Raw genomic sequence first — 13,228 nt, forward strand, 5'->3', positions numbered from 1 at the left:
AAAAATAAATCCGCAAGAGTTCGTCTACCAGTGTCGTTAGTGTTGTTTGCGTCGGACTGGGATGTGATTCTTCACCGCCTTTGTTTCCGTTGCACTACGGTCCTCCAAGCTACTCCATAAAAAGCGATGGCCCGCTGCAACTGCACCCCAACCCGGCAGGCGCAGCCGCCGGTGCCACCCCCTGCACCTTCTCTGCGTCGCCTGCACGATACGCCGGGAACCGACCTCCTTCTGTCGACCCCCAACTTTGGGCCAATGAAAGATTACGTACTTGGAGAGCGTCACATTGCATGCATTTGGGGAAACGGCGGAGGCTCAGGGGCGAGATGGAAACGTGGTTCAAAGACGACGAAGCACAAACGGAAGAGGAAAAAAATGGGAAAAGGGTAAACCCGCATGTGTATGCGAAAGACTTCGCCGAATAAACAAGGAACAGGCGGAACCTCTGTCGGAGAGAAAGCAGCGGAGGAGAGAAATCGAAGAGAAATCGAGGAAAAATCTTTCAATTGGGATTGCAAGAGCATGGAAGTACGTCTGCGCCTTCCGATCGTGTTCCACTCTGGCCCAAAGAAAGAAATGGGAAGTGGGCAAGTGGGCGTAAAAGTGGGTGAGAACGGAGTGCAGCTGCAGGGAAGGACATTTTCAGGGTCCCTCGGCTTTTCCCATTATTATTGCCTCTTTCCTTCCGAATTGGCTCTTTTTTGTACACCCGTTTTCGTCTTTTGCGCCTGGGCGCGCCGTAGCTTCCATCACGCCTCGGGTGACAGCATTTCTCTCTCTGCTCGTCTTCACTATCGTCGGCCAATGTCCAACAGACACCCGATTTTTCTGTTTATCTCCACTTCTCGCGGTTCGCCCGGTGGTGGAACCTTGTTCCTGCCTGGTGCCTCGTGGCAGTAACCTACTTTTTGCGTCTTCTGTATTCCGTACCGTTTGTACCTCGTTCCTTCCATAGTCTCGGTTGTTTGATTGCTTGGAATATGGCATGTTACAAGAAGATGCCCTCCTTCTGGCAATTGTAAAACAACGCGCAGAAACGGCAAGTCCGAGTTGATTAATTAAAGACCCGAGACCACACCTGGTCACCTCACCTTCTTCATACTACGTACTCTGGTACTGTACGTGCTTTGCAAATCGTCCGTTAGTGTCTTCATCCCGTCTCTGTGAGCATCCACCCGGGATTCTCACGGGGCAATCGCGAAATGAATCAGGCGAGAGGGTCGCCTACTAATACCGCAGAGTTTTCTTAGCACCGGCGACAGAACTAAGAGGTCTTCCCGCCGCTGATCTCCCTACAGTATTGTTAAGATCGTATGCTTTTATGCCAACTGAGGACCGATTTGGCTGCTACTTTGCGACTACTTTGTAGCTTTTCTGTTTTTCCTCTTGGGCTTATGACGTCCCCTACACCTAACCAATAGGATAAAATGGAGCCCTTCCACTAGTACACAAACAACTTTCTTGAACAGCCTGTTTCGGGCACTTGAATGGCACTTTTCCTTTTGGTTTTACATGCGCTGTCTCTCTCCCTGGTGCTGTGGCTCGTACGCCGTTTGAGATAAATGCGCTCTGCTTGGGCAACATGCATCAAGCTGCCGTCGCAGACTGAAAGGACCATTTCATCGTGGAGCAGGCCGCATCTTGCCTCCCGGCACTGCCAAACGCTTTTGTTTTCCGTTTCTGCAGAGACTTACATCGGCCCAAAGGTGAGGCCCAGATCTGTGGACCGGGGCCAATCGCAATTCCGTGTTCTGTGATTGGTTGGCGCACTAAGGCAAGAAAATACCGTTTTCGACCACAGTGCGCCCCAGTTGTGAAAAGAGCTTCTGACACTGTTATCCCGGAGCATGTGCACTCCATAGCAACCGTCAACCACATTGTTCAGCCATCCTCGCACGCATCGCTGACGATCAAACCCAACACGCCAAAAAGAGGACAACGGTACCATGGCCATACGTATCGCCGTCACTGCCCAGTAACTGCAACTACCCTTTTTCGTCCTCGAATCACTAACACCAAAAGAGCTGGTGCGATGCCGTGAGTTGGGATCCGTATTACTGTGCGCGGGTTGCTCGCACTGTCCATGCATATGGAGCAAACAGCGCAGACACTTGCATCTCATATTTATCGGCATCGTCTCGCAGTATCCCGTCTGTGAGAAGATGGCTTTCGTTGACGACTTGTTGCTTTGCGTATCGAACACATCGAACGCATGTCTGATGTGCAGTTACCTCGCGCCTGCCTCCTGCGTGTCCGCCTCCCCATATACAGGACTGTGTATTTCGTAGGACATACGACATCTACCATCCTCTAACGAGTCGAGTCCAGGATCCACGCATCGCTGTTTCCAGACACCCCTAGAAGCCCGTCTCCCACACCGCCTTCTATTTTCGCTGTTCTCTAATACTGCATTGCAGACTGCAGCCTTCAGCTGTCTGCTCGTCGTCTGCTCACCACTCAAGACAGAGCAGCTGCAGCAACTTTTTGCACTTTGCATAGAGTACTTACACCCACCCATCCTAGAAAAGCGGCCCCAGATGGACACCGCCTTTCTTAGTCGGTACTAAACGTGCTGTTGTTGGATGGACTTGCTGTGGGACCCACCCAGCCACTTTTCTTTTTCTGCCTAGCCTAATTTTTTTTCGTCCCTGCGCCTGCCCTCGTTGGACACCTGTCACGGAGCTCTTTCCTCCCTTTCACAAGCTTCCCCCCCCGTACAAAGTAATGTCGTCGTAGTACTCCTTTCCTTCCCCAAGTGAAGATGTCATTCGTCTTCTTCTCCCACAGGTCCCCCTTGCGTCACGATCGTTGGATGACCAGCACATTACGTCCTACCCAGTGCGACATTTGACAGATGGGCTCCCATGAGTTGACCTGGAGCGTAATGGGCGAAAAGGAGGCAGGGACGTGGATCGTGCGCCGTGCGGCGCACCCTGGCGCCCGTGCGAGTAAGAACGACCCTTGGGCCAAAAAAATGGATCCTCTTTTCCTGTTTCTGTCCAAAACGATGTTGTGTCTTGTGCCGTGGTGCTCCATAACCTCATGTCTCGTGCCTGCCACCGGGGGAAGAAATAGTCTCAAACGGTGAACGTTGGTTATTCTGTGCGCCACTGCTTGCCAACGACCAAACAAGGGGAAAGAGCAACCGGCCGCCGTCGTGCTGCTTCTCGGGAGGTGCCTGACTCTCTGGCGGTGGCACTTGCTGCCTACAGAGAAAAGGCTTCAAAAGGCTTCAATGTGCCTCATACCACTTTCCACTTTTCTTGCTTGTCGCCAGACCATTTACCGCTTTGCCTCTGCCACCAGTATTTTTTTTTTTTTTTTGTTCTCGCCCAGCTCGCGCATGCGACATACGACAGGGGGTGTGAGCGCAAAAAAAGTTCTGGTCCACTAGCGCCGTTCCGTTGGTCGTTTCGGGTCTCTTCCCAGACACTTTTTCGTAAGGAAATTATGGCACCGAAGAAGAAAAAGAAGGAAAGGACCCATAAAAAACAGAGCAAGAGCAAAGAAGGCAGGCGAGGAGGCGGACGAACAAGAGACTTGTCATGCAGGCTCTTTTGTATGTGCAAACGCAGACACGCCGGCGAAAAAGTTTGTACCCTCATCACTGTTTGCTGGCAAGAGCCCCCCTTCGCACTTTGCGCTCCTGCTGTCTTCCTTGTCGTTTCGCCCCATGACGGCCCAGACCCAGTTAAGAGCCAAGAAAAGGCCCCAGAAAAAAAATAAGAAAGAGCCCAGAAAAACTAGAAAAGCAAGTGCGCCGTACGTAACAGACTGTAAGAGGCACCTGTAATGAAAAACAGGCAAACAGCAACTACCCAAAAGAAAAGAGAGAAAAGAGAGAAAAGAGAGAAGAGAGAAAAGAGTAAAGAGAAAAGAGAAAAACAATGAAAATCAGCAGATGCTCAGAAGTCCTTTACATTTACTCTGCGCATCTACATTTCAAAGTACTTTAAAATACTTGGTCGTCATTCGTGCCTTCCCTTTCAAGTCCACCCGGCATCCACCGAACAAAAAAATTTCCTCTTCTTTTCATCTGTCTTTCACTTCGAGGGCAATATCCTTGGGTGATTGCTTAGGCACAGAATCGTCATTCCGAGGCAGCTCTTCACGAGTATACATCATACTTGTACTTTGTAAATGCAAAGGCGCATTCAGCACACATTACTAGCAACAATGTAACTGAAAAAGAGCGGCCGTGTGAAGAAATTCCCGCCCCCTTCCTTTCCTGCCTCAACTTTTTTGCCGCCCATGACCTCCCCCCCCCCCCCTCTGAGTGAGGCCTTCCGTCACTCACTCTGTCGCTCCTGCCCCGTTTCTTTCTTTTCTGTCTTTCCACCCACACCCCCTTGTTCCATTTTTCTGGCCTCCTGCACCACCTTCTCGCTGCACGCCAGCCTAGCTGCCTTACCGCCGGCCCCGAGCGACCAAGCAGTGACGCTTGTAAATCCCCTCTCCCTTGGCTCTTTTGTTCTTTTTCTTGGGGGGTTTTTCTTTTAGCTCTTTCTTGTTTTAGCCTGCAACTGGTCCTCCTTCTGCCTGCTCCCACGCCCATCCGTTGCCACCGCTGAGTGAACTCATCGCCTTACCGCTTTTACACCGTCTCTGGTGCTCTCTGTAATACTGCGTCTCTCCCTGGCTTCGCCGGCTTCCCTTCCCCTTTCTGCCTGCTCTTTTTTGGGGTCTGCTACTGCCTGTTGCTCCTTCCCTTTTTTTCCCTCCCAGCGACCCGCATCCAACAAAAACAAAACAAAACAGATGCAATCAACTCGCAAGGAAAGAACGACTCGACAAGCTTGCTACAGAAAAAGGCGTGCCTTCCTTCGTTGAACTGTGTTAACTGCTCTCGCCTTCCCCCGACAACCCACCAAAACAAACTAGCAGGAAGGAGCGATCGTCCGCATTAAAACTCAGGCCGCCCAAAACAGAAAGAGCTGGGGTGTCCGGAGTATACCATACAGCAACCGACGAAACAACCCAACTTCCCTTTTTTTTTCTTCCTCTTGTCAAGAGCATCCCCATCCATCAATCCCCTTCCACCTTTCGCACCATCTGCTGCTGCTTCATTTTTTATTTTTCACGCAACAGCATCAAAACAGCATTCCTCGCCATCCATCCGTGCCTCACCCACCGCTCCGCTCCCCACACTCTCCTACCCAAGAATCGAAATCAATCAGTGCCAGCGAAACATCTGCACGCACTTGCTCGCATTTGCACGCATTTTATTTCCACATTCCGCCCCCTGCATCACACAGCGGACAGGTCATTTCGCCGTACAAACGCAGGAACAGAACGCACACAATAGACGAGACAGACGGCAAAGAAAGCAAAGACACAGCAAACGCTTTTGGCGCATTGGCAGAGAGATCTGGAGATCGCTCGCCTCGTCCCCCTCGGTGTTCTCTTCTCTACCCTACTAGTTTTATCTCCTTCGTCTCACATATCTCCGTTTCCCCTGTTTTGTACCTTTTTCCTGCTATTTCTTCTTTTTCCCTCTCTCCCTCTATTTTCCCTCTTATTCCTCCTTTTATTATTTCTTGTATTCTTTCTCCTCCCTTTTCTCTCTCCCCCTTGATCGGTCCCTTGTGATCGCCCGATTGTCGTTCCAACAACACAAAAACGGCGGCCTCCCCTCCCTCTCGCATCATGCCGTACAATACTCGTCGCAAATCACTCTCGCTGCCGTCGCTGGGCATCCACGTTCCTGTTACGCACGCCGCTCGCGCTGCCGCCGCCGCCGCTGCTGCCGCCGCAACCAAGCCTACCTCCTCCAACACCATCGCATCACCAGGAGCGTCCCCCGCAACCTCGTCCACCTCTTCGTCCAACACAACCTTCTCCCAGTCTGCTTCCTCTTCGTCTTCCACCCAGCGGCAGCTCACGCCCGTCTTCGACTCGACTACCAACATGGCGCCACCTGCTACTACTCTTTCTTCGTCTGCCTCACCAAAGCGCACGTCGTCGGCCGTCGCGTCCGATGAACAACGACCCTCGGCCAAGCGGACCAAGCGCAGCCACGACGCCTCCCCCAAGACCACCGCTGTCGCCACACCGCCCCAGTCGCCAAAACGCCAGCAGTCTGTCGAGTTGGACTCGTCTGACGTCGAGGAGGTCGAGATTGACATGGACGAGGTCAACGACGACATTGTCGAGGCCGTCATCATTTTGCTCAAGTCCACTGGCAACCGCCCGCACCTGATCAAGGAGCTGTCAGCCATTCTGATGCAGCAGCTCAAATCCGTTCAACAGTATGTCCAATTTCTCCCGAAAGCCGCCTCCTACCAATCCCTTCAATTGTCGGGTCTTCAATTCCCAAATTCCCAAATTTCGTTTGCCGACTTGACTCTACCACCCAAGAAGTCTCACGATTCCCACTTATTTTTTTTCCCTCTCGTCCCTGCATATATTTTTTGGCCCTGGCGCTCCCATCTCTTAGCGCATTTTCGTATTTCCCCTTTTAGGCGCATCTACTAACAGCATGGCTCCTCCTCTCTCCACAGGTCGGCAAATCCCTGCGCCATCATCTCGTCTCGCCTCGCGTCCTACATGAAGCGCCCCTGCTGGTCCGCCTCGAAAAACTGCCCTCTGACCAAGGAGCTCGAGAACATTCACCCCCGTCGCACCTACTACTATTTGACCACCTGCCCGCACCTGCCGCTCCCGGATGCCTCGTCCGTCCATTTCATTGTGCCGCGCACCAGCATTGTCACGCCACCGATGTCGAGCGCCGCGTCCGGTTCCGAGACCACCGAGGAGGAGCGGCGCCGCGAACTGAGCCCGTCGCCTGAGGTCGACCTGTCTTCGCCCGAGTTTGACGACCTGGACGACGACATTCCGATGCCCGGCACGCCCATCACGCACCTCTCCCACCGCTACCCCCGCTATTCGCGCGAAGCGCGCTACCACCACGCCGGCCACCACCGCTCGGCCAGCTCGTACTCGTCTCGCAACCACCGCGGCGCGTCACCTCCTCTCGAAAAGGACGAGAAGGAGTTTACGCAGACCGCCGAGGGCCTCCAGAAGCAGAAGCACGCCGGCAGCCGCTTCCTGCTGTCGCCCGCTGCCATTGCCGCCCAGGCCGCACCCCCCTCGTCCGCTACTGCTCATGTGCACAACAACGGCATGTTCTTGGACGACGCCGGTCGTGACGAGGCGCTGCTGTTTGGTTCGGAGACCGCCGCCGCTCGCCACATGGAGTCCTTTGCGCTCATGACGAGCCCGGCCATGCGCCCCATGTTCTCGCTTGGCCCTAAGAGGGACCACGAGGCCGAGAACTGGGCCAAGCTCGACAGCATGGTCACCGGCTGGGACCGGTGCCCGGAGAACATTGAGCTCGATGAGCTCGACTGCCTGCTGGATGAGTTTTAATTGTCAATCTCACCACTCCCCTCCTTTTTTTTCTCCTTTTTCTCTTTTTCTTCTGAGATACCATTCCCCTCTTCTCTTTCTATTTCCTTCTGGTTTTGTGTCTGGAGGTGAGATGCACAAAAAATGTAACGATTTATGGTTTCTTCTCTTTGTTGCGATTTCATTTTTGATCTTTTTTGATCTTTTCCTCTTTTTTGTGATTTTGAGGGGTTCGGCGGGTTTGCAAAAAAATCGGGCATTTGGTATTTTTTGTGAGGTCTCACGGGGATGAACCGGCGTCGAAATTTGGCATTTTGTGTTATTGTTTTATTTGTTGATCCGTTTCAATGTGCTTTCGTTGTTTTGTCATCTTCAATTCGTCGTCTATCATGTTTTTTGACATTTCTCTCTCCTATCCTATGAAAGGTCTCTTATTTTCTCCCTGTGTCGCTTGATCAAGCGTCTGGGGTCTCCGCTCTCATCTCCATCGTCCCCTCTTTCCGTTCTGCGCTCTTGTGCTGTCGCCCATGTTTGAGCTGTCTGCGCTGCTCTCTGTGTTTCTTGTGTATGAGTGTGGGCAGGTGAAAAGGGAATAGATGAAGAGACGTGTGTGAATCGCCTCAAAGATTATAAAGAAAAGGCCGAGGGAACGATTCTGTTTTTGTTTATTGTCTTACAATGTGTCCTACAGAAGGTTCCGTTGATGTCTTTCTTTCCTACCGGTGTGTCCTTTCTTATCTTCTTATCCTGTACGATAGGTTCGCCAGTGGATTAAACTAGCCGTTTGTGTCTTTAGACGGGAATCTGTTGATACATAAAGGGTGGAGGGGAGTGTCGGATAGAGAAAATAGAGCAAGTCGGCTGGAGAAGTGAGAGGTTTCAAAGTTTGCCTGTGTTTTTACTTGTTTTTGTTTAGTTCATGAAAAGCGTTTGATTTATTAAAGTTGTGTGATTCCTGATCTCTTTGGCTTATTGTGAAATTAATATATATATATATATATATATATAATTAAAAAATCAAGGCCCATCTTAAAATTTCTTAGATACGTCCATTTGAATAAACATAAAACGAGTAGGAAGATGGCATATTTTTGCAGGCATTTCCCTATTTTAATCCATCACCATCGTCATGTTTCCAGTCCGCTCTCCCCTCTCTGCTGACAACAGTGGCACTCCGACTCTCACCCTTACTTCTTTGCTGCGGCTTCCCTCACCCGCAGCTCAATCTTCCAGAGCGTCCCAAATTGTAGCCATCCCGGCCGCTTCACCGACACCACCTCCAGACCGGGAACCGTCTCCTGTGCCTTGGCCACAATTGCCGCCATGTCGCGGTTCCACCAGCAGCCAAATCGCGCAAAATGGCGGCTCGCGTACTGGTCCAGCAGCGAGTTGACCACGGACCAACTGCCGCGGCCGTGCTCGAGCAAGACAATGCGGCCCGTCTCGGGCTTAACGACGGCGGCCATGTTGGCAATCAGGACGACGGGGTCGGCCACCGAACAGAGGCCAAAGGTCTGGACGACCGTATCGTAGCGGGCGGTGTTGGTGGACGGCGCGGGCAGCGGCAAGGGCTGCATCGCGTCGCCGCGGATGAGGCGCACCTTGCCGTCGAGGGTACTGACGACCTCGGCATCGGCGCTGAAAGCGTCATCAATGGCGGGCGCCTTCTTGGGGATGGCGGCAGCCACAGCCGGGACGGTGACGCGCAACTGTGTGCGCGCCATGCCCAGCGCCTCACCCGACAAGTCGATGCCCGTAAACGACGTGATCTTGGGCCGCTCCTTGTTTCCGTTGAGCAAGTCGGCTGTCGCAGCCGAGGACTTGATGTAGGAGGGCGTGAACGTAGCCGGATCCCACACGTAGTAGCTCACGTTGCGGCCGGTGCCGACGGCCACCTCGAGCACGGCGCCCGACGACCCGCTGGCCAGCTTCTTGCGCTCGTGCTTGATGCCCATGATGCGCTCCGGCACATCCAGAGAGGCGTCAAAAGCGGCAGCACCGACGGGAGGAAGACCCGTGGGAATGGCATCGGGCGCAACCTCGGCGTGCTGGTGGTCGTCGCGGCAGCCGCCCTTGAGGTAGGTGATGAGCAGGGGCATAATGTAGAAGCCCAGGACACCCGCAGCCAGGGCTGCGCCAATAAGGGGCAGCTTTCGCTGTGAGAAAAGACTGTCGAGAGCTTCCGGCTTTTCTTTTCCTTTTTCCTTCTTTCCTTGCTGCTGCTGTTGCTCGTCGTCCTGCTTGCTCTTGTCTGACGAGGCGAATGGTAATGGCCGGTACGGCAAAGGCGCTGCCCGAGATTGTGGTATACGAGCCACTCTGTCTGTATTGGACTGAGATGGTGAAGACGGGTTAGGCTCCGCGGGTGGCTGTTTTGATGCTGGTCCCTTGGGTGGTGGCCGCTTCATGCGAGGTGGTGTCGCCTGAAAGAGAGTCCGTCTGAAGGAGCTAGCGGCGACACATGGATGAAGTGGTCGAGACACAGATGACAGTACCATGGATGTTTGGTAACTGCATCTCCAGTTCTGGACCACCATGCCGGCAGCCCTTGAGCCGGTGACGCTCATGATGTCGGAAAATGAGATGCGATTCGACACGATTGACAAAGTCCGTCTCTTTCTCGTGACATGAAAGCCAGTCGCCGCGCAAATGTCACCTTTGGCGTCTGAAATATATATATGAACTGGCTAATATCTTCTCGTGGCTTTGGCCGAGTGTGTTTCAACTCCACGAACAGCGAGTTGAGTGTTGACCGCGGAAGCTTTCTGCTATGGTTCAAGGTTTTCGACGTTTTCCCCAATCGTTGACCTCGAATTGGAAAAAGCGGGGCGCTTGCTGTAGCTCACCTTGCCGTATGTACTCCAAAGTGTGGCCCTATCCTGTGACTTCGCGAGTAACCAACTTAAGCTTTCCCACTAGCATCCCATGCATCGTACCGTCATTCTGTGGAATTCACAAACACCTGCGTCGTGGTCGTCGTGGTGCACTTCGTTCAAAGGCGACGCCGACAAATCAGCTTGACGACACAGCCGAACAATAGTGAAAATGGCGTCTGCTCCTTCGGAAAAAGATCTGCAGGAGCTGCTCCGCTTGCTGACAACAACGCGCAAGCTGCCCATCTTGCAGGCAATGACGCAGGTGAAGGCGCTACAGGCTGCCAATCTGCGAAGGTGTGTGCTGTTTTTTGTAACTCTGTATTTCCCGCCCCTACTGACACCTGTAGCATCCAACAAATTGCCGAGGCGCCGGCGGATGTTGTCAAGGACGCCATCAAGGATGCTGCCGCGGCCAAGTCATTACAAACGAGCTGCAAGACGGCCCTCAAGAAAATGGCCGCAGGCGGCAGCGCAACCGGCAGCAAACGGACAGCTTCGGCCAGTGGATCGGCATCGGCCAAGCGGGCTAAGCAGCTGGACGGCACAGCAGCTGCGTCGAGCAGCAGCAATATGTTTATGGGTCCCGAGCCGATGACCGCCGCCGAGCTGGAACGCTCCCTCGAGCTTCCCGTGTTTGTGCCGGCCGACGAGGAGGAAGAGGCCCGCATCGCTTCCACCGTCCTCCTGACCAACCGTGCGCCCTTGGTTTTGGCGTTTGCCGTCGAGCTGCTGCGCTACACCATGCCGGAGCAGCCAGTGTCGAGCCGCTTGAGTCTGGCCCAGGCTGTCGTCAGTGCCAACTCGCGGTCCAAGGCCACGAGTCTCGGCTTGGAGTGGGCGAAAGGACCCAGTGCCGACGAGTCCGGCTGGGGCCAGGGCCAGCCGCGGGTCCGCATCCTGGGCCGTGAGGTGGCCGTGCTCAAGCGCAGCGGGTATACTTGGAAGGGCGACGAAGAACAAGAGGAGGTGGATCATATCGACGATGACAAGAAGCCAGAGGCCACACATGCAACCGGGAACGACGCTGTTGTGGCCTCAGAACCGCAACAAGCACCACCACAACTCGCTCCACAGGTCCACAGTGCCTTGTCACAGCCTGCCGCCGGTGTTTGGTCTACCAGCCAGACCATCTCCCTCAAGGACTCGACGTTTGTGGCGCGCGCCACCACCATCACCGATCCGGCACAGCGGGCGGGTCTGCTCCGTTCTCTCATGGAAGCGCATCCCAAGCTTCTGACGGCCTCGCACAACGCCTGGGCCTACCGGGTCCGCAGTACCAGCAGCGACTACGCCAGCAGCGTGCGCCAGGATTCGTACGATGACGGCGAGACGGGCTGTGGCGACCTGATGCTGCGCATCCTGCACGAACTCGGTGCTGTCGATACGCTGGTTGTGCTGACGCGCTGGTTCGGCGGCACGTTGTTGGGCCCGGATCGCTGGCGGCTGATGCGCAACTGCGTGACGGGTGTCATGGCGGAGCGCCTGCGCCGCACGGGTGCGGATGTGGCCTTGGGTGGCGAGGCGGCGTGGGGACTGGACCTCGAGGCGATGCGCGAACAGCAGGAAGCTGGTGGTGCTGGTGCTGGTGTTGGTCCTGGTGGTCGAAGCAGTAGTCACAGCGCCGCCTCGCGCTTCAAGCACGGCCCCAATACAGGGCTGACGCCTGTGGTCGGCATGCCCATCCACCGGCCCGAAGGCGCTCGGCAATATCTCATGCGCAACTTCGCGTCCTCTGAAGACTCTGGAAAGGTTGGCGGTGTCGGGCCGACATCCGAGACAACTCCAACGAAAAAGAAGAAGACAGTCAAGGCCATGGATGCCGAGAAGGAAGAGAATCTCAGCCTGCTTCTGGGTGCCCTGCGCATGGTCTATGACAGCTGGGCCGATCACATTACGACCGCCGAGCTGGACCGGCGCGCCTGGAGCTGGTATGTCGCCGTGCGGCCGGATGTTGACGCTGGCCCCTCTGGTTGGGGCGCCAAGGGCACCGTCAAGCTCAAAGACATTCTGGCACTTCGGCGAATAGAGCAGAAGACATGAGTACTGGCGGGGAATGCAACATTACGAAAATGCGGCCGATCCGCATCGCATAAGGGCAATGTTCTTGTCGATGGCACTCTTCTTCATTGACATCGTACGGTAGTGTATACCCCAGTCTAGGATCGCGATATTGGAGCCTAAGTCTCTTCTTCCAACGCAAAAAGCCAAGGATCACAATGTTTATCGTGGAGCTGAATTCCGGTAGGAGATGCTCTGCATGTTTCATCTGCCTCGTCCAGGGTCTGGCAGCGTCTGCCAGTAGAGCATCGAGCCGGGGACACGGACTTGCCTGCTGGAGTCAGAATGCTGTGTGACGAAGAAGACGAAATCATATCTTCTTAGCACTTTACCTTCGCTACCAAGGACATGCCTAGGCTACCTCGCGCGTGTCTTTGCATGCTAGTGTTCACGGGATCGTCCGGCGAGATGATAATGACGAGTTGAGAAAGATAGGAGGCGGCTGAAGGAGAAGAGTTCGTGACTGTTCTCATGAGGAAGATATGTCGTGTGCAAGCAAATAAATCGAACGCTGAAAAACGCTGGCGAAAAGATGCAAGCGATCCCATTCGCACTCGCACTTTCCTAAATCATAGGCATTTTATATTGCCCCTGAGTTACCAGTCTTGGATCAGCTCAGAGAAGGTGCAGTCATCGCCGTTCTTTCCTTCTGGAGAGTACACATACATTGTGACGCACACAAGGAAGGCACCAATGAATCTGGGAAGGGGCGACCTAAATGATGTGGCACGTGCTGGAAGGCGCAACCTGCACTTCGCCAGGTATCGCGAAAAAGACTTGACCAATCACATCCCATATTCACTATCCTTCCCAAGGCGCATATCGTCGAGGCTGCGGTCGCAGACAACAAATAACAACCCTTTCTATTTGTTAATCCAGAGAGCTTTACCGAAAACTTATCAATGTGAGATTCCTTCTACCGCTCGCTCCTCATTGACCGACAGAGC

The 13,228-nt window shown here is 54.0% G+C and overlaps 3 protein-coding genes across 3 annotated transcripts; 2 read left to right on the forward strand and 1 right to left on the reverse strand.

The window, feature by feature from the left end:
* Positions 1-5,646: 5,646 nt before the first annotated feature.
* SPBR_05802 (uncharacterized protein) lies at positions 5,647-7,368 on the forward strand (the record flags this gene model as incomplete). The annotated part of the gene is made up of 2 exons (XM_040764065.1): positions 5,647-6,248; positions 6,501-7,368. The coding sequence occupies 2 exons, from the start codon at positions 5,647-5,649 to the stop codon at positions 7,366-7,368; spliced, it is 1,470 nt and encodes a 489-aa protein (XP_040622109.1).
* A 1,166-nt stretch (positions 7,369-8,534) lies between these two features.
* Positions 8,535-9,914, reverse strand: SPBR_05926 (uncharacterized protein; the record flags this gene model as incomplete). The annotated part of the gene is made up of 3 exons (XM_040764189.1): positions 8,535-9,503; positions 9,604-9,666; positions 9,882-9,914. 3 exons carry the CDS (start codon positions 9,912-9,914, stop codon positions 8,535-8,537), a joined length of 1,065 nt encoding a protein of 354 aa, XP_040622110.1.
* Positions 9,915-10,392: 478 nt separating this feature from the next.
* SPBR_05755 (impact protein-like protein) lies at positions 10,393-12,263 on the forward strand (the record flags this gene model as incomplete). The annotated part of the gene is made up of 2 exons (XM_040764018.1): positions 10,393-10,517; positions 10,571-12,263. The coding sequence occupies 2 exons, from the start codon at positions 10,393-10,395 to the stop codon at positions 12,261-12,263; spliced, it is 1,818 nt and encodes a 605-aa protein (XP_040622111.1).
* Between the last annotated feature and the right edge of the window lie 965 nt (positions 12,264-13,228).

This window comes from Sporothrix brasiliensis (assembly GCF_000820605.1).
Source record: "Sporothrix brasiliensis 5110 chromosome Unknown Cont15, whole genome shotgun sequence".
NCBI classification, from domain to species: domain Eukaryota; kingdom Fungi; phylum Ascomycota; class Sordariomycetes; order Ophiostomatales; family Ophiostomataceae; genus Sporothrix; species Sporothrix brasiliensis.